Source organism: Lepus europaeus, chromosome 11 (genome assembly GCF_033115175.1).
Source record: "Lepus europaeus isolate LE1 chromosome 11, mLepTim1.pri, whole genome shotgun sequence".
NCBI lineage: Eukaryota > Metazoa > Chordata > Mammalia > Lagomorpha > Leporidae > Lepus > Lepus europaeus.
In genome coordinates, this window is record NC_084837.1 from 88,282,699 (window position 1) to 88,304,104 (window position 21,406).

General features: G+C 49.8%; 1 protein-coding gene across 1 annotated transcript; it reads right to left on the bottom strand.

Moving 5' to 3' along the window:
• Positions 1-21,066: 21,066 nt before the first annotated feature.
• On the bottom strand, positions 21,067-21,390 carry LOC133769602 (mitochondrial import inner membrane translocase subunit TIM14-like). The gene has a single exon (XM_062204809.1). The coding sequence runs from the start codon at positions 21,325-21,327 to the stop codon at positions 21,067-21,069; it is 261 nt and encodes an 86-aa protein (XP_062060793.1). The 5' UTR covers positions 21,328-21,390.
• Between the last annotated feature and the right edge of the window lie 16 nt (positions 21,391-21,406).

Here is a 21,406-nt window from a genome sequence, read left to right on the forward strand (position 1 = left end):
ATTTACAGAAGTGGCTGCGGCACCGTTCTGTGGACAAATGGAAATGGCCTTGCTTGACCCACGTCCCTCCGCCTCTTGATCCTCCCCAGTATTCACCTCTTCAACAGTCTGTGTTCTGGGTGTGTCCATTAACGTATCTGAAAGAGACACCAAACCATTATCACTGATTTTAATTACATGATTCTGTCTCACCTCATGTACACAAATCTCTTCAGAAACCTAATTTTGATCACTGTCTTAGAAATATAAACCTCTTCATATATGGAGGAAGTCCACTGAGATCACAAAGAGGGCCAGGCACTTGGCCTCATGGTTCAGACACCTGGATCAGAATGCCAGGTTTGACTCCCAGCTCTGGCTCCTGGTTCCAGCTTCCTGCCACCCATGTGGGAGACCTTGACTGAGTTCCCAGCTTCTGGCTTCGGCCCAGCCTAGTCCTGTGGGTTTCAGAAGTGAGCCAGGGGATGGGGAGCACTGTTCAACTCTGCCTCTCAAATAAACTAAAACATAAAAAACCAATGATTTGATAATTTCATGTCAACGTTAAAGAGTGGGCACTGTGGCACAGCAGGTTAAGCTGCCACTTGGGACGACTGCATGCCTGCATGGAGTGCCTCTACTTCCCACTTCCTGTGCAACACCTAGGAGGCAGCAGACAATGGCACAAATCCCTGGATTCCTGCAACCCACGAATGAGACTGCAGGAAATCCCTGGATCTTAGCTTTGGCCTGGTGCACCCTTGGCTGTTGTAAGTATGTGTTAATCTTATAAATAGAAAGTGATCCTTAACCATCTATTTTCAGGTATATGTTGGTTAAAAAAAAAAAAAAAGAGCCATTGTTGTCAGTAATAGTTGTACCTTCATCTCAGTTGTCATGGGAGGGCTGTATTGTGGTCCAGTGGGTTAAATTGTCACCTATAATGCCAGCATCCCATATGGGAGCACCAGTTCACATCCCAACTGTTCCACTTCCTATCCTGTACCCCCCCCCTCTTTTTTTTCTTTAAAGATTTATTTATTTATCTGAAAGGCAGAGTTACAGAGAGGCAAGGTGGAGACAGAATCTTCGATCTGCTGGTTTACTCTCCAAATGGCCACAACAGCTGAGCTAATCCAAAGCCAGGAGCCAGGATCTTCTTCCAGGTTTCCCACATGGGTGCAGAGGCCCAAGGATTTGGGCTATAATGTACTGCTTTCCCATGTGGAATGCTGGCACCACAGGCATTGGCTTTACCCACTATGCCACAGCACTGGCCACTGCTCCACTTCTAATCCAGCTCTCTGCTATGGCTTGGGAAGGCAGGAGAAGATGGCCCAAGACCTTGCGAGAACCAGAGGAAGCTCCTGGCTCCTGGTTTCAGATTGGCCCAGCTCTGGAAGTTGAGGCTATTTGGGGAGTGGGCTCGGAAATGGAAGCGCTCTTTTTTTTTTTTTTTTTTTTTTGACAGGCAGAGTTAGACAGTGAGAGAGACAGAAAGATCTTCCTTCCGTTGGTTCACTCCCCAAATGGCCGCTACAGCCGGCACTGCGCCGATCCGAAGCCAGGAGCCAGGTGCTTCCTCCTGGTCTCCCATGTGGGTGCAGGGCCCAAGTCCCTGGGCCATTCTCCACTGCACTCCTGGGCCACAGCAGGGAGCTGGCCTGGAAGAGGAGCAACTGGGACAGAATCCGGCGCCCCAACCGGGACTAGAACCCAGGGTGCCGGCCCCACAGGCGGAGGCTTAGCCTAGTGAGCCGTGGTGCCAGCCCAGAGCTCGCTCGCGCTCTGCCTCTCTGTAACTCTGCCTTTTAAATAAATAAATAAATCTTTAAAAATAAATTAAGTATTTTAGAACCTATTCATGGGAGCCATAATTGTAGCATACTGGTTAGGCTGCTATCTCCAACAATGGCATCCAATATGGGTACCAGTTGGAGCCCCAACTGCTCCATTTCTGATCCAGCTCCCTGCTAATGCACCTGGGAAGGGAGTTTAGATGGCCCAAGTCCTTGGGCCCCTGTACCCACATGGGTGACATGGATGAAGCTCCTGGCTTTTGGCCATCTACTTCTCCTGCTCTATTTGGAACTCTGCCTTTCAAATAAATAGGTAAATTTTAAAAAAGGAAAAAAAGAGACGTATTCATGTTGCAGCACATGGCTTTAAAATCCTCAATGGGTACACAATGTACCGTTTATATGATTAGAATTGTATCACAATAAGTTTTCATAATTATGCTAAAGACAGCATGTATCACATCCTTTAAGGAGTTCGAAAACATAGCTTTAAAGTATTTTAAATCAGTTATTAAATGGTTACGATAACTGTTTGAGAGCCAAGGAGAGAAGGAAAAAGGGAGAGCAGCGGCACTCGCACGCGTGTGTGTGTGTGTGTGCTCACTACCCATAGGCTTCCCAGGAAGACCATGTGTGTGTGTGTGTGTGTTCACTACCCACAGGCTTCCCGGGAAGACCGGGTGTGTGTGTGTGTGTGTGTGTGCTGGCTCACTACCCACGGGCTTCCCGGGAAGACCATGTGTGTGTGTGTGTGTGTGTGCTGGTTCACTACCCACAGGCTTCCCGGGAAGACCGTGTGTGTGTGTGTGTGTGTGTGTGTGTTCACCACCCACAGGCTTCCCGGGAAGACCGGGTGTGTGTGTGTGTGTGTGTGTGTGTTCACCACCCACAGGCTTCCCGGGAAGACCGTGTGTGTGTGTGTGTGTGTGTGTTCACCACGCACAGGCTTCCCGGGAAGACCGTGTGTGTGTGTGTGTGTGTTCACCACGCACAGGCTTCCCGGGAAGACCATGTGTGTGTGTGTGTGTGTGTGTGCTGGTTCACTACCCACAGGCTTCCCGGGAAGACCGGGTGTGTGTGTGGCCGCGGTTTGAATACAGTGAGCCAGGAACAGGGGATTCAATTCATGTCTCCTGTAAAGGTGGCAGGAACCCAGCTACTTAAGCCATGACCATTGCCTCCCAGGGACCACGTAAGCAGGAAGGCAGGCAGGAAAGGAACCCAGAAGCTCTGAGGTGGGACGCAGGCATCTCAACCAGCATCTTGAACAATCATTCACACTTTTGATTCCTAAAGATACTTTGAGAGTATAGTAAAGAAGTTACAATGTCTAACAAGCCCTTGATGTGTTCATAGGAGCCCATAACACTCAGCATGACAGGTACCGTGTCCTGAGGACTGACTGTCGCTCAGCAGCCTGGCCTGCCTTCTCTCCAAGGCCAGCTGCTTATTTCTCTCGATTCTTTGTTGTTGCTCTTCTGTCAGGCTTCCACTCGATTCCGAGGCAAACTTCGCACTTTCAGGTGAGTTTGTAAAAAAGGGATCTATTTCAGCAGCAGTTGTATCATGGTCATTATTCTCCCCTACGTCATCTGCAGTAGAAAAGGAAACGTCAGTACATCTGTAGTATTAGAGTAGTTACAGAAGGAGCTCGTCTTCAGTCAGGGGCAGGCGTCTACCCGAAGAAATAATTTGTAAGGCATGAGAATGTGAGAATAGGGGCCAGCACTGTGGTATAGCGGGTAAAGTCGCCAGCTGCTCCTCTTCCCATCCAGCTCTCTGCTGTGGCCTGGGAGATCAGTGGAAGATGGCCCAAGTCCTTGGGCCCCTGCACCCACCTGGGAGACCCAGAAGAAGCTCCTGCCTCCTGGATTCTGATCGGTACAGTTCTGACTATTGTAGCTATTTGGGGAGCGAATCAACAGATGGAAGCTCACTCGCTCGCTCGCTCGCTCTCTCTGCCTCTATGTAACTCTAACATTCAAATAAATAAATCTTAATAAAGAGAATGTGGAAATATATACTTGATATATTCTTGATTTAAAGACACATTTATAAATCACTTATAATGAGGCACATTAGTCAAATGGAAATACTATCTAAAATATGCTTGAAAGGAAAAGTTCTTAGTTATGATTACAAATATTTTATGCTTGGCCCGGTAAGAGAGCTTAAAGAATCCAAATCATCTTCTTGTTCTACATTTTAATTTCTGGCCATAGTGTCTCTGTATAACATACAGTCATAATTTTATGTAGGCCATTATCTTTTAGAGGGCAAAGCAGACACAAATGAAAAAGGAAAAGAAATTTGTATCTGCAGACATGTTCCCAAAATAATGTTTAGAAAATAAATGCTCTACATTATTGATGTTAACAAACTCGTAAAACCACCTAGATCAGTTATCTCAAAGCAGGATGCCTCCAACGTGATCCACAGTGGTGAGGATTAGATGTTCCATTTAAGTATTAAGCAAAGTGAGTTTTACAAATAGGTTTAAAATCTTATGACAGTCACTGTCATCTGTGAGCTCCCTGGAAGGGTGAGAGAGCGGGGCCTCTTTTCACTTTAAGTGTAAGCACACGGGGACACAGTTGTTTCTGACTGCCCAGTCAAGTAAACACACAGATATGATCTTGTCTCACCCAAACAATTCCAAAAAAACACATGAGCGGTAGCTTAAAAAGATTCTGCAAAAGAACACAATGCCTCCAATTGCAATAGAAGCACAAGCAAGAAATATGTGACTTTTACTTAGTTAATTGTTTTAAAAAAAGATTTATTTGAAAGAGTTACACAGAGAAGGAGAGGCAGAGAGAGAGAGGTCTTCCATCCACTGGTTCACTCCCCAGTTGACTGCAGCGGCTGGAGCTGTGCCAATCCGAAGCCAGGAACGTCTTCCAGCTCTCCCACTTGGGTGCAGGGGCCCAAGGACTTGGGCCGGATTCTACTGCTTTCCCAGGCCACAGCAGAGAGCTGGATTCAAAGTGGAGCAGCCGGGACTCGAACCGGCGCCCATATGGGATGCTGGCACTGCAGGCAGCGGCTTTACCCACTACACCACAGCGCTGGCCCCTCTATGTAACTTTTAAATAAAAAAAAAAAAAAAAAAAGTTTAAAGCTGTGCAAAGGTCGCAGGGCTGTTTGTATACCCACAACCACACACACACACACACACACACACTAGACACTGAAAGTCCTTGTGAAGGTGTTCGCGGACTTCTGCCTGCTTGTAAATGGCAGTGGCCTGTAGGAGCTGGGCATGGTCTGGTTTGTCCTGGGCCACAGTGCAGTGCCACGCCGGGTGGGATGCCAGATGGCCTCTTCTCTTTGGCTTTCCCTTCCCTTGGCTGTCCAAGGACCCCAGACCACAGAACAGCCCACTGCTCTCGCAGCTTTCAGCACTGTGTTGCTGATGGAAATCTCTGACTGGCTCTGTTTTGCTGGTGCCTGAGCACCCACGTGCTCAGGCTGCAGAGGAGCGTGGAGCATCTGTATGGGAGTGCAGACATCAGCAACCGCTGGATTAAAATCAAAAGGTCTCATCAAAAGCTCAGCCCCGGGAAGGTGGGCATTCTAACAAACAGCTAAGAGGACAGGGAGGCTAAGTGCATAAAAGAAATCCTGGAGGTGAGCTCCAAGGGCCAGAGTGCTTATGGAAGCGAGTTTTGAAACGCTCTGTATTTCTTTCTTTCTTTAAGATCACCTAGTGGGGTCAGTGTTGCAGCATAGTGGGCTGAGCTACTGCCTGCGATGCTGGCGTATCATATATACCCTGCTTGGAGTCCCACATCCCAGCTCCCTGCGAGTGAGTCTGAGGAAGCAGATGGCCCAAGTGCCTGGTCCCCTGCCACCCATGTAGGAGACAGGATGGAATTCCAGGCTCCTGGCTTTGGTCTGACACAGCCCTGGCCATTGTGGCCATTTGGGGAGTGAACTAGCAGATGGAAGACCTCTCTCTCGCTCGCTCTCTTTCTCTCTCTCTCTAGCTCTAATTCTGCCTTTCAAATAAATAAGTGTATCACACTAGTACAACGTGCACGTGGCAACACAAACAGTGCTGAAACATGCATACGCCTGACAAAAACGTTCAAGTTCTGTTCCTTTCTGAACTCTTCCCTCCCGAGTCATTCACCCTTGTTGACAGCTGGCAGATGGGGATAATTTTAAAAGTTCTTGGAAAATGGAATTCAAAATTTCCTTTGGTGCAAACATTTTTTGAAATTCATGCATACTTTTTTCCCCCATAATACACATTTTCCATGGATGTTTTGAAAGACCCCTCATGGAGAAGGGATGAAGTGACTGCCATGTCTGTATACCCAGTCCCTGGGAAAGTCATTTTGAACCCCAGCGGTTGGTTACAGAGTTCATGCAGTAGTGACCCGGCTGTGCCACCTTTCGGCTAGGAAATGATCAGAGTTCTAGAAACTGCAGTATAAGCTATGATGGTAGACTGTGGGTGAATGCGCTTACAGGGCTACACTATTCTGAACTATGGCATTTAAATTTTTTTGAAAAAAATTGATTTAAAAGGCAAGGTGACAGAGCGAGAGCGAGAGAGGGCAAGAGAGTGAGAGAGAGGGAAGAGCAAGCTTCCATCTACTGGTTCACTCCCCAAATACCCGTGACAGCTAGGTCTGGGCCAGGGCATGGTCAGGGGCCAGAAACTCCATCTGAGTCTCCCACGTGGGTTTCGGGGATCCTCGCATGTGGGCCCTCCTCTGCTGCCGTCCCAGCTGCGTTAGCAGGAAGCTGGATTGGAAGTGGAGCGGCCGGGACTTGAACCCGCGCTCTGCTATGGGATGCAGGAGTCCTAAGCGGCAGCATAACCTGCTGGGCCACCGCGCCTGCCCCTCCCCGCCACGTTTCAGTACCCACCCTGCCCTTACCTGGACTCCCGGAGTCTCAGTGACTCCACTTGTAAGTTACGGCTGGCAGGAGGGATGATGCTGGCTATTAACGTGAATGACCTCGTGATTCCAAAGGCTCCCCTAACTGTGTGAAAGTGCCCGGTCTGTCTGAGGAGTCAGTGTATTTCCACCTGGACGCCTCTCCGTGGGAGACACATCGGAGGAGAAATGGCCTCTGAGGTTGCTCTGCTGCTTCCATTAGGGATAATTTCATTGCCTATATGTTCCAGGCTGTTCATCCTGGATTTTCACTTTTCCCAGCAGATCCAATGGCTCCCTTCTGGCATTCTAAACGCCCTGTGAATCCCCGTAATCCACTTTGCAATGATTACTCTAAAATGTTCTGCTTAACTCTTGCTAATTTTTCAAAGGGAAAATTATTTTGCTCTCACCAAATGGTGTGTCTCAGCAAGATTTTTAGCGCTGTGTGCTTCGCCTACCGAGAGTTTTGTCCTTCTGCCACTAAGGGGCGCTGCTTCATGGCTTTGGTTTGTGTTTTTAGGGGTCTCTCTGCTGAAGTCCCCCTCTGGGCTGATGCCTTCCTGGAAACTTGGCCTTTCACATCGTGCCCTTAAAACGCATTCCATGACTCGAGGCAACACACACAGCTCAGATGCTCCAACCTTAATTAGCAACCAGGCTTCATTGATTGATAAAGAAAAAGAAAATCCTTTAATCGAAACAATCGAAGGGGAAATTCACTTGTGCAGATAGCTGCTTATAATTAAAAAAAGAGAAGCATCCCTGTTTATTGTTTAATTTTTAGTCTTGATGTCATTTGGTACAATTACACGTTCATCTGTCTTGCAGGGTTTTTATTTCCAGCAATGATAAATGCTTATTGCATTGGATTAATGTACTTTATGGAGTCTTTGTTTATTTTGCTATTTTATTATGGATATGTTTGAATGTGGGAAAGTGAATTCCATTTGAGTCTTGTATTAAGACAATGAATTAGGGGCTGACACTGTGGTGTAGTAGGTTAATCCTCCACCTGTGGTGCCGGCACTCCACATGGGCGCTGGTTCTAGTACCCGGCTGCGACTCTTCCCATCCAGCTCTCTGCTATGGCCTGGAAAAGCAGTGGAAGATGGCCCAAGTGGTTGGGCCCCTGCATCAGCATGGGAGACCCGAAAGAAGCTCCTGGATCCTGGCTTCGGATCGGTGCAGCTCCGGCCGTTGTGGCCATTTGGGGAGTGAACCAGTGGATGGAGACCTTTCTCTCTGTCTCTCCCTCTCACTGTCTGTAACTCTACTTCTCAAATAAATAAATAAAAATCTTAAAAAAAAAAAGACAATGAATTAGGGTCTGGTGCTGTGGCATAGTGGGTCAATGCCCTGGCCTGGAGCTCCGGCATCCCATATGGGCGTCAGTTTGAGACCCAGCTGCTCCACTTCGAATCCAGCTCTCTGCTATGGCCTGGGAAAGCAGTAGAAAATGGCCCAAGTCCTTGGGACCCTGCATTCATGTGGGAGACCCTGAAGAAGCTCCTGGCTCCTGGCTTCGGATCGGCACGGTTCTGGCCATTGTGACTAACTGGGGAATGAACCAGTGGGTGGAAGACCTCTCTCTCCCTGTGCCTCTCCTCTCTCTGTGTATCTCTGACTTTTAAATAAATAAAACTTTAAAAAAAAAAAAGGACAATGAATTCTAAAAGCTTATATTTATAACTGAAAGGTTATGAAGGAATGGGGTGGGGGGAGAAGACAAAGATGATTCGCAATGATCACAAACTTCCTGATTTTGGATACATATAAGCAAAGTATTAAAAATTTCAGAGTGGGGCCTGGTGCTGTGGCATAACAGGTTAAGCCACTGCCTGCCTCGCCAGCATCCCATATGGGTGCCGGTTCTAATCCCGGCTGCTCCACTTCTGATCCAGCTCCCTGCTAATGAGCCTGGGAAAGCAGTGGAGGATTGGGCCCTGCACCCACGTGGGAGACTCTGAAGAAGCTTCTGGCTCTGGCTTCTGCCTGGCCCTACCCTGGCAATTATGGCCATTTGGTAAGTGAACTAGCAAGTGGACAGCTCCGAGCGTTGCAGCCATTTGGGGAGTGAACCAGTGAATGGAAGACTTCTTTCTCTCTCTGTCTCTCCAGCTGTAATTCTGCCTCTCAAATAAATAAATATTTATTTATTTATTATTTTTGACAGGCAGAGTAGGTAATGAGAGAGAGAGACAGAGAGAAAGGTCTTCCTTTTTGCCGTTGGTTCACCCTCCAATGGCAGCCGCGGACAGCGCACTGCATTGATCTGAAGCCAGGAGCCAGGTGCTTCTCTTGGTCTCCCATGCAGGTGCAGGGCCCAAGCACTTGGGCCATCCTCCACTGCACTCCCGGGCCATAGCAGAGAGCTGGCCTGGAAGAGGGGCAACCGGGATAGAATCCGGCACCCCAACCGGGACTAGAACCCGGTGTGCAGGTGCCGCAAGGCGGAGGATTAGCCTGTTAAGCCATGGCGCCGGACTCAAATAAATAAATCTTTAAAAAGAGAGAGAAAGAGAGGGAGACAGAGATTTTCCCTTGATGGCTCAATCCCTAATTGGCTGGAATGGCCAGGGCTGGGCCAGCCCAAAGCCAGGAGCCAGGAGCTTCATCCAGGTCCGCCACCTTCTGCTGCCTCCCATGTGCACTAGCAAGGAGCTGGATGGAAGAGGAGCAGCTGGGACATGAACTGGCGCCACATGGGATGCCAGAGTCAAGGCGGAGGCTTAGTCTACTACGCCCCAGTGCCAGCCACCCTGTACAAGTTTCCTAATCTCCTCTGTAGAGCAGCGGTGTATTAATTAGGGTAATGCTACCTGCTACAAGTTTATATCTCCAAGAATCCACCAAGAATGCTCCCAGGTTCGGGTAGGCAAGGTTTTGCTCTGCAGAGTCCTCCAGGTTTCCAAGTTGACTGGGGGGAGGGGAGGATCCGCCATCTTTAATGATGACTTCCCAGATGCCTGGGGCCTTGGCATCCAGCAGTGGATCCAGGTGGAGCATGCATGGGGGTCGCCATGGGCCAGGTCTGGACGTGGGGCCACTACATTCCACCCATTAGAAGTCAGTCAAGGTGCCAGCGCTGGGATATAGCGGGTAAAGCCACCACCTGCAGCACCAGCATCCTATATAAGTGCTGGTTCCAGACCCGGCTGCTGTACTTCCAATCCAGCTCTCTGCTATGGCCTGGGAAAGCAGCAGAAGATGGCCCAAGTCCTTGGGCCCCTGCACCCACGTGGGAGACCTGGAAGAAGCTCCTGGCTCCTGGCTTCGGATCAGCTCAGCTCCAGCCATTGCAGCCATTTGGGGAGTGAGCCAGTGGGTGGAAGACCTTTCTCTCCCTCTCTGCCTCTGCCTCTCTGTAACTCTGCCTTTCAAATAAATAAATACTTAAAAAAAAAAAAAAGTCAGTCACATGGCCACACCTATCTATCTGCCAGGGAGGCTGGGGAGTGTGGTTCATCTCTGTGCCACAGAAAAGGAGGACATGACGCTGATGGACAGAGTCAGTGTCCACCACAAGAAATCACGCACTGAGGGACGGTGCCGAGACTCGGAGGTGGTGTTGTGATGGACACTGGACTCACTGGCTCCTGGGGACGGCGGGGCAGGGCAGGGCAGGGCGGCAGGGACAAAGAGAGCAGTGGAGGCCTGGACATCGTCAGGGAAGGGCAGAGCAGACTGATTCCACTGGGCTAAGGGTTTCCACTGAGGCACCCCGGTAGTCACAGATGCTGTTCACCAAAGGCTGTCACTGCCCTGCCTTCAGGCCACGGGGTGGGAAGGCAACTCCTGCCCCAGCCACGCCCATTGCTGGGGGTGTGGTCATGGGACTAAGTTCTGGCATGGTGTTACTGGACCTGACAGCCCACTTGATGTGGGGTAGGGAGAACAGAGCCCAGGGACAGGGCAGGAGCTCACAACAACAACAAACAAAAGTTACTGAACAAGAGCGAGGTTTTAGATGTGTAATTGCTGGTCAGGCTTGCTTCCACATTTTTGTCTCATTCCATGACACAGAAGTTTCTCATCTTAAAAAACTACCATTGTCTTCAGCTTGTCTCACACGGTAGGCCAACGACTAGCCAGCTCCCTTAACACCTCCCCTCAAGAGAAGTAACCCACAGTCTTATGCGGGGCGGGGGGAGAGTGAAGGTCCATATTCTGCATTGTCTTCAAGCTGGCATATGGGGGCGTGGAGCTGGTTACGGGTACTCTTCTCTTGAGGTCTGCCCTGTGGTGTTGGAAAAGATGGTCCGGCGTGGTTCACCGGGCTGATCATGTCATCTGATGGACACACAGACTGGAGGCCCTGCCTCATCATCATCTGGAGCCGGACACCTTCTATTCTGGTAGAGACAAAACAAACGGTGCAGTAAAGACACAGGGTCCAAGGAGCAGTGAGAGTATGAGAGCTATAAGGCCGAGGAGAGACAAAAACCGGGATTTCCACAACCCAGTGTGGCGCCAGAGATTCCAACCCTGTTCAGCCTGGTCCTAGCGCTGCCTGGCCTCAGCCAAGAGATGGTAAATACAGTTCACGTTGTCCCATTTGACCCAAACACAACCATCGTGCAGCACACCCCCTTGGGCAGCAGTTAGCGTGCCTAAGACCCCCTGTTTTGAAGGACTAGGCTTGGCCATCCTTGCGCAGGGGCCCTAACCATGACAGCCTTTCCCTGGGAAAAGGCTGTGTTTTGTTCTCTCTCCCTGCTTTATTATTTCCTGGATCTAGGGATCTACAACCGGCTAAAGAAATGGCGGAGCTGTCTTAAGGCTGTCGGAGTAGGGCTTTGCTGCACGGCCCATGTCCTCTCTGGGTCAGCCTCTGTCCCCAGGGGTGAGCACGAGCCCTAAACAGTCTACTTCTGACAGCAACCACCTTCTGCTAGGAAGTTAAGGGTGTTAGTCAAAGGTCCCAACCTGGAGTCTTGAGAGAACACAGCAGCAAATCGTCTACATATTCAAGGATCTCTCTACCCGCCTCAAGAGACTGGTTCTTTAGGTGCTCTGCAGGGACCTGTCCAAATAGCTGGTAGCACTGTCCAAGTTAGCTGTAACTCTATGCCATTGGCAACTAAGAACCCACAGGAGGGGCCTTTAGGCTTAATGATAATAGAGCAGGCCAGGTATGTGTGAGGCCCAGAGCTCTCTTCACATGGGGTATCGGAAGAGACATTGCAACACAGGCATAAATCTCCTTAGGGAAGGCACCATGTGAACCCTCATTACCAGGCAGAACCGGAAGGAGGTGAGCACAGAATTATCATCTCCAGAATCTAAAAGAAAAGGCATGGCCTGCCTGCAGCATCCAACGACCCTAGGCCCTGGCTCCCCGGTAGCAAAAGTCGGCTTGGGAGCAGATGGAGGGAAGGGCTTCCTGGGCACAGGGCCAGCAGGGCCTGTGGTGCTGACCTGGGAGTCCCCCTGCCCTCGGGGCAATGCGGTGACCCAGCTCTTGGCAGAGAGGCCAGGGCTCTTTCAGAGGCCAGCTTCTGTTGTGACAGCTGCTCGCCCCGTGCCCTGGCTTCCACGTGGAACGCAGATGCTATGTGGGCAGAAGTGGCCTCACTGGGTCTCCTCGATGGCAGGCAGATCACTGCGGAAAGCAGCTATCGGCTGGGCCTGCCATCGCTCCTCTACCACTCCCCCTGCTTGGCTCCTTCCTCTTCCTTCTGGTCTCTGTCACAGTAGACCTGGGGCAGCCTTTCGCATGTCAGCCAAGGGGTGCTCGGCCCTATCCCTAACGTTTGAAGCTTCCTTCTAATACCAGGAACGGCCTGAGTTGGGAACCTACAGTCAGGGGCATCTTTAGACTGTGTGTTTTCCTGTGAGCGAGGAGAACCGTGTCCTTCTGGTAAGAGTGAACGTGTCAGTGAGCTCACACCGTCCATCTATCCATGTAGAGCTTCCCATCTCCCTCTTTGTGTCTCGTATTGTAAAGAGACCTCCTGTCCTGAGCATTCCCCCAGGAGCCGTTCAGTCCCACGTGTCCTGTAGGGGGTACCTCCCAGTGGCTTCTACACTCAAGGCTGAGGGCTGAATCTCCAAGCACAGGAGAGCAGAGGGCACAGGGACGCTGGGTACCCACAGGGGCACTGTTCTGCGGTGGCAGTTCTTTTGGCCTTGCCTCAGGGTGGGCTCTTGGTGGCAGATTAAGTTTTAGCATGGATGAGTCCAGCATGCAGTTTTTATGGAGTTCATGATTTTCTCTTAGCGCCATAAAGGCCTGCACGTCGGGGACTTCTGTCCACTTACTGTGCCCACGGCAGAACAGGTCTAGCTATAAAATGGTATTATAATTTAAAGTTCCATTTTCTGGCCAGGCTTTCTGGTCACCTAATTTATATTGTGGCCAGGTGGTGCTGCAAAGAGAAATTAGCCATTTCATTCATCCTTAAAGTCAGTGAAGGAGGGGGAGTCAAATGTGACCAATTTTTGAGAACACGTCCTAGAGGTGAGCCGAGGGGGATGAGGGTCGGTTCCCCATCTGAAAGGGAACAGGGAAGCTAGGGCAGGCGTCCCCGCCATCCGAAGCGCTGCCACCTCCCGACGCCTGGAGAGCTCCATGTAAGTTCTTCCCAGGGCTTCGGGACTGAGCGTGGAGCACGTGGGCTGCGGGCCAGGGGATTCCACACTTCACTGGCATTTACCCCATACCCCATTAATGTGTTGACCACACAGCCCGGCTCATTTCTGGTATCCGTATGCACCACATGAGCCATCTGCAACCGTGTCTAAGTGTCCTTGGGGACCTCTCCTGCCTTTTGGCTGCACCTCCCACAAAATGCCCGGCTATTTAACGTTCAGCTTGTCTGAGCCTCTGTCAGTCACCCTGTAGAGCATCTGGCCTGTTGACAGAGCCTGCTGGCTTGGGCAGGACAAGAGCATGCATTTATCCCATTTTTGGTTTTGTTTGTTTACCCTTTAATTCGACCAGCCATGACTGCTGGGTAGCTACTGGCAAAATGCACCCAGCTACTGAGTAAAACCCCAGGCCTGACACAGGTATCCTGTCCAGTGGCAAGGATTTCCCATGGGTGCATTGCTGGACCCCTATGTAGACATTCTGCCCCCAACCTGGGGAGTTTAACCTTTAGCGCCTTGGGACCCTCAGTACCTGGAGAAGGCAGGGGAGGGGTGCGAGCGAGGTTAGGAGTGCAGTGGGGGAGGGCAGCCAGCTCCCTGTCTCAGTGACGACCGAGCATACATTCCCGCCACCCTCTGCAGCCCCCTGATAGACAGGAAGCAACCCTAGGTCCACAGCCAGGGACAAAGGGCCCAGCTGACTCCAGCCTAATGTGCAGAAGGACAAAGAGCCCCCAGGACTCAAAAACTGAAAACCAAACAGGATGTGGTTACAGCTGGACTCGGCCAGCTCCAGATACTGACTTCCCAGCAATGAGATGGTCCTGAGATGTGTGATGCTTGCAAAACCCTGCCCCAACTTCCCCCAGCCCAAAGGACACAAAGCCCTAGGCTCCTGCTCGAGAACACCTCTCACTGAGGGAGCTTTCCTTTGCTTCAATAGAACTTTGCTCTCCCTCGGGACTGGCATTGTGGTGTCGTGGGTCAAGCTGCTGTCTGCAACGCCAACATCCCATACGAGCACTGATTCGAGGCCCAGCTGCTCCGCTTCGGATCCAGCTCCCTACTAATGTGCCTGGGAAAGCAGCAGAAGAGGGCCCCAGTTCATGGGCCCCTGCCAACCACATAGGATCCAGATGGAATTCTAGGCTCCTGGCTCTGTTGTAGCTACTTGGGGAAGGAACGAGAAGATGGAAGACCTGTCTCTCCCACTCTGTAACTCTACCCTTTAAATAAATAAGACATAAAATCTTAAATATAAAAAAATGGACTGGCATTGTGCACAGTGGGTAAAGCCACTACCTGCAACACCAGCATTGCATATAGGCACTGGTTCATGTCTCAGCTGCTCCACTTCCAATCCAGCTCCCTGCTAACGAGCCTGGGAAAAGCAGTGGAAGATGGACCCAAGTCCCCAGGGCCCTGCACCCACACCGGAGACCTGGAAGAAGCTCCTGGCTCCTTGGCTTCAGCCTAGCTCAGCCCTGGCCATTGGGACCATCTGGGAATGAACCAGTGGATGGAAGATGTCTGTGACATTCACATAAATAAATAAATCTTTTAAAATATAAATTTCACACCATGCTTTCGCTTTTCACTCAAAGTTTCCTTCCTGCTCATGTTTTCTTGTCCATTTGTCTTGGTCACAGGTCGTGAACCTGAGCAGACAGAATTGTAGTCTGCTGCACCAACACAACCAATGGAACATGCAGGACAGGCCATGTCTGGCCTGGAGCTGTGGGGGATGGGGCCGCTCTGGAACCACACCCCTTTGATGCCAGGATGTAAACCATCAGACCCTTAAAGGAGCACTTGTGAGTTTGGCATCATTGTAGAAACTGTTTACGCGACCTAAATTAACTCACACAGCTATCATCTCTGCAAGCTGACAGTCTCGGCCTGTGAGAGCTGCAGGGATCCACCTGACAGTCAAAATCCAGAGAGGCCGGCCAGAAGTTACATTTAAGGAATTGTGGGAGGTGCAAACCACTTGGTGAAAACAGGATCTTAGACTTTTTGTGAAAGTATTAATCCATTGAACCTGAACACTTTACCCAAGGCTGTGGCCCAGATCTAATTAGAGTTCTGGGAGTCACTCAAACAGGCAGATCATGTGAGCTCCTTTAAGACCCATTTTTGTTTTCAAGCAATCAAGACCTGATAAGGACATCAAAAAAACGTACTGCTCAATTGAAGGATTAGCATGAGGCATGTGAACCCATGACTTAGGACAATTAAATATATAATGGAACAAAGAGGTAGAGAAGACACAGGACCTAACTGTAACATAATTTCTTCTAACCTCACCCAGCTTAATCTCAGACACCCTTCACTTCCACAAACCTTTACAACATACCTCATCCTCTTTCTCAACCAACCTTACCAAGAATACATGCTTCCTCCACACTTTCTTTCCTACCTACTGTTTCCTTCAATTCATCTCCTAACATAGTCCTCCAATATCTCGAAATTAAGAGGAACATATATTTAAAAGAACAATTTGTACAGCTGCATTTGATCTGTTTCCACAATTATATTTTGCCAAGTGTTGCACACTTTAGCCTAAAAAACATGTAAGTACAGAATCAAGACTGTTTTCCTAAAAGACAGAACTGCATGAACCTAATAGCAAATATTGTCATAGAATCACAACTGAATGTCAAAAGACTTATAAAGATGGTCATGAAGGGGCCAGTGCTGTGGCGTAGCTGGTGAAGCAGCCTGCAGTGCCAGCATCCCATGTGGGCACCAGTTTGAGTCCTGGCTGCTCCACTTCCAGTCTGGAGAACAGCGGAGGATGGCCCAAGTCCTTGGGGCCCTGCACCCACATGGGAGACCTGGAGGAAGCGCCTGGCTTAGCATCGGCCAACTCCAGTCGTTGCAGCCATTTGGGGAGTGAACCGGCAGATGGAAGATTTTTCTCTCGCTCTTTTTTTTTAATTCTCTACCTTTCAAATAAATAAATAAATCTAAATTAAAGAAAGAAAAAGATGGTCATTGGCATTAGCTTTTTTAAAAAATACAAGGAAATCATCTGTTCATTAATGTCGTGAACATCTACTAATATCTGTGTAATCTAAGTCTTCATTTAGTATTGCATATTGTACAATAAAAGACAAAATTTTACTGAAAAAAAAAAAAAGAAAAGAAAAAGATGGTCATTGGGACCAGCATTACGGCACAGTAAGCTGCTGCTTGTGATGCTGACATCTCATATGAGCGCCAGTCTGAGTCCCGGCTGCTCCATTTCTGATCCAGCTCCCTGGGAAAGCAGGGAAAGATGGCACAAGTACTTGGACCCCTGCCACCCACATGAGAGACCTGGATGAGGTTCCAGGCTCCTGGCTTTGGCCTGGCCCAGCCCCAGCTGTTGTGACCATCTGGGGAGTAAAGCAGCAGATGGAAGATTTCTCTCTCTCCTTCTCTCTCTGTAACTCTGCCTTTTTATTTATTTATTTATTTATTTATTTATTTATTTATTTAATGGAAAGACAAAGTTACAGAGAGAGAAGGAGAGAAAGAGATCTTTCACCCACCGGTTCACTTGCCAAATAGCTGCAACTGAGAGGGCTGGGGCTGGACCAGGCCGAAGCCAGAATCCAGGAGTTTCATGTGGGTCTCCCACGTGGATGCAGGGGCCCAAACACTCAGGCCACCTTCTGTTGCTTTCCCAGGCCATTAGCAGGGAGCTGGATTGGAAATGGAGCAGCCGGCACTGGGACCAGAACCCATATGGGATGTTATGCTACAGCACTGCTCCCTCTGTAACTCTTTTAAATAAATAAATCATCTTTAAAAGATCAGCCAGCCACAGTAACAACTCAGCAATCTATATAGACTTTTAGAAAGAACACACAGAGCATTTTGTCCTGTCCGGTGTGGGGACCTATAATGAGTGGCAGCGGCGATGGGCAAGCTCTTTAACAGGCACATATTGTCTACAACCACGGAACACAGGGATCTGAAATAGGCAATCAGAGAAACTCAGAACTTAATAAGCAAGAAAATGTGGACGCTTTGGGACAGGAGGCCCGCCACTGCTAACCTAGGAGGATGCTTAAAGTGCTGGAAAACTTGGCCCAGCAAGCGGTCTTGTTAGTGGTAAAAACAGTTTTGGGAGCAGGCGTTGTGGCACAGTGGGGTAAGGCACCACCTGCAATGTGGGTATTCCATACCAGCACTGGTTCACAACCTGGCTGCTCTGTTTCTAATCCAACACCCTGATAATGTACCTGGAAAAGCAGTATCAGCTGGGCCAAGAGCTTGGACCCCTGCCACCCGCACAGCAGACCCGGATGGAGTTCCAGGCTCCTGGCTTCAGCCTGGCACAGCCCTGGCCATTGAAGCCATTTGGAGAATGAACCAGCACATGGAAGCGCTCTCCCCCTTCTCTCTGCAACTCTGCCTTTCAAACACATTTTCATTTTCATAGCAGTTTAAGAGAAACCATCGAGACCAGTGCTTGCCAGTACTGCTTACAAAACGGTGGGAGAGGCAGAGGGAGAGGCCCATGGCATCCTGCAGTAGGGAAGTGAGAAGCAAAGCTCTGAGGGCTGGCTGAAACTCGGGGCCTGGACTGCTAGACAGACAGGACATCCCCCGCCATGCCGACACAGATGAGGGAGAAGGGGGAGAGGGCAGACCCTGGGCAGGTCAGGCCATCGGGGAGGCCCGAGAGGGCCAGCGTGGGCAGAGTGAGCCAGCTGGCCCTGGTCTCTTGAAAGATACTCGTGATGGGACTGGCCGTGGGGCGTGGGCAGGTGTGTGTCTGCACAAGTGTGGCCAAGAGACTTTGGCTAAAAGACCGGGGAAAGGCCAGGGTGATGATGATGTGGGAGCAGCAACGTGTTAGTCTAGGGCTGCTGAGCTGGCAGCCTTAAAGAACCCCCGAGTGTAAGTCCATCCTCCTACTGGCCAATCAAAACACCCTCTGTCCTGGGACGCATCTGCTCTGTCCTGCGGAGGTGGCTGCAAGTGCTGTGTGGGTGCCCGCGCGTCCTCCGCCTCTCCTCCTTGATGGGCATTTCTCTGTGTGGGCCGACCCACGCTCATGTGTGTACCTGTTCACTTTTCGTGCCTTTTGAATAAAATCTGTTATTAGTTTGCGCACCTTACAAGGGTCTGCACTTAGAATGCTCCTCTGGGTAAGGGACAAGAGCCCGGAATAGAAACCAATACTCCCCAGCCCACATCACCTAGGTTAAAAGCCTCTGGCAGAGGCCTTGGCTGCCCCCAGACAAGGCAGGAGAAAGGATTAAAGGTGGCTAGCCACACAATATTCCTCAGGGCAAGGTCGCTCAGGACTTATCACTGCTCTCATTCTCTCCTGGCAGACTAGGACTGGAGTAGGGAGGGGGAGATTCCTCAGGGAGGGGCTGGAACCCACCCAACAAGCTCACTGAACCAGCACAAGGTTGCAAATACATCATTGCTGGCCACTTGCTTCTACATTCTTCCTCATGCTACCCAACAGAAATTCCCCATTTTCTTAAAAATCCCCATCGTCTTTACCCCTCTAACACATATACATTAATGTCTGTCTAGCTACCTTAACATGACCAACCATCCTACAAAGAAGTCATTCTGATCCATTCTAGATCATTCATGCTAAGAACCAGGGGGTGGAGGCCAGCATCATGGCAAAACGGGTTAATGCTGTAACATCAGCATCCCATGGGGGCGGCAGTTTGAGTCTCAGCAACTTCGTTTCTCATCCAGCTTCTTATTAGTGGCCTAGGATAGCATAGTAAGATGGCCCACGTACATGGGGTCCTGAACCCATGTGGGAGACCTGCATGAAGCTCCTGGCTTTGGCCTGACCCAGCCCTGGCTGTTGTGGATACCTGGGGAGTGAACCAGTGGATGGAAGATAGCGCGCTCTCTCTCTCTCTGCTTCTCCTTCTCTGTAACTCTGCCTTTCAAATCAATAAGTGAATCTGAACGAAACAAAACAAAACTAAGGGGTCATGCTTTTAGAAATGCGATTTGCAGGCCCGGCATTTTGGCAAAGCGGGTAAAGCTGCCGCTTACAGTGCTGGCATCCAATATGGGCCCCAGTTTGAGGCCAGACTGCTCCACTTCCGATCCAGGTCTCTGCTATGGCCTGGAAAATAGAAAGTAGAAGATGTCCCAAGTGCTTAGGCCCCTGCACCCATGTGGGAGAACCGGACCCAGCTCCTGGCTTTGGATCACCCCAACTCTGGCCATTCTGGCCATTTGGGGAGTGCACCAGTGCATAGATATTTCTGCCTCTCTAATTCTGCCTTTCAAATAGCTAAATAACTCTTTTTTTTAATGTGATTCGCACATTATTGTCACAATGCAAGCAAAGGCTTTGGATTACTTAAAGTATTGATAAAAAATCAACTTTTGGCTAAAATTCCAATCTTACCCTTTGAGAAATCATTGGGGGGGGTATGGCACAGTAACTAAGCTGCCCCTTGGGACGCCTGCCTCTTATAACAAAGGGCCTACATTCCAATTCCTGCTAAGCATACCCTGGGAGACACCAGATGATGGCTCAAGTACTTGGGTCCTTCCACCCCCATGGGAGACTCAAATGGAGTTCCTGACTCCTAGCTTCGGCCTGGCCCAGCCCTGCCCTCGCTGTTGCAGGTGTCAGGGAAGTGAACCAGTAAATGAGCGCTCTCTATTTGTCTCCCTCTGCCTTTCAAAATCAAATAAATTTAAACATTTTAAAAAGACCATTCAGCTTGTTGCCAGAAACGGCTCAGAGGGTCTTGTCTCCGCAGAAGAAGGCATTCAGATGTGAGCAAGCAGTGGTTAAGTGAGGCAGCAGAGTTTAAAGAAGAGGAACAACACCTGATAAGCCAGGTGGCCGTGTCAGGAAAGGACTGAGAGCCCAGTCTGCATCCAGACCGAAGGTTTTACAGAAGTTGGGTATGGCCCACCAATTCGGGGATATTGCGGGCTGGAGGGCTTCCTGGGCACGGAACTCTTAAAATTCCTCCCCAAACTTCCTCAGCACAGTGTTGATGGACCTACCAGCCCTCTTGGTGCAGGCAGGCTGGGCTAGGGAGAAGACCATCCAAGGTTAAGGAACAAGGGTAAGACTTTGGATGGGCAAATGCTGAGCTGCTTCCAAGGCTTGCTTCTACATTTCTTCCTTCATTCAACTCCACAAAAAATAAATTCCCATTTTCTTTGGCCCCTCTTACACACACAGGCTAATGTCTACCTAGCTACCTGAGAGAGAGAGAAACTTCTATCCAAGGGCTCATTCTCCAAATGCCCACAACCTCCAGAGCTGGGCCAGGCTAAGGCCAGGAGCCACAGCCAGGAACCCCATCCAGATCTCTCACATGGAACCCAAATAAGTGAGCCGTCATCTGCTGCCTCCAGGGTGCACATCAGCAGGAAGCCGCCTGGAAGCAGAGGTGACGCTCAACCCCAGGCTCTCCATATGGGACACAGGAGTCCCAAGTGACAACCTCTGCTCCAAACACACGCCCTGTCCAACATTTATTTTATACATTTTATATGAAAGGCAGAGTTACAGAGAGAGAGGTCTTCCATCTGCTGGTTCACTCCCCTAATGGCCTCAATGGCTGGCCGGAGCTCCGCCAATCCAAAGCCAGGAGCTTCTTCGAGGTCTCCCACGCGGGTGCAGGGGCCCAAGGACTCGGGCCATCCTCTGCTGTTTTAGCAGGGAGCTGTCAGAAGCTTTTTTTTTTTTAGTTTGTTCTAAATCATTTTTAAAAACTGTACCTGAGGTGTTTTATTATAAAAAGTTGGTACTCATATACCCATGCTAACATGAACTGAAAATTCATGTAGTTACTTCATTTTTTAGCTTGACCTTCTAGTAAATCTTTAGCTTCCCTGATTTTGGCTGCTATATTAGGAGATCCTCCCTTGTCTGGGTGATTTAAAAGCATAATTCCTCGATGTGCATCTCTTATTTTTCCTTTGTTGGCAGTACGGCTTACACCTGGTATTAGGGCTGCTCGTTTTGTCGTTTTGGGTTCAAACCCCCCTCTGTAATCGCCGCCACTGAAGGCCGATTTCGGTAGACTTTGAAGACCTGGCTCCATACGCTTCATAGCTTGCAACACATAACGGCCTGCAAATCCTGCAGCAGCAATGGTCAATCCGACCGCTACTGCACTGGCCACGGCTTGG

Excerpts from the sequence above, each read along its gene's own strand:
- LOC133769602 (XM_062204809.1), bottom strand. The coding sequence starts at position 21,327 with ATGAAGCGTATGGAGCCAGGTCTTCAAAGTCTACCGAAATCGGCCTTC.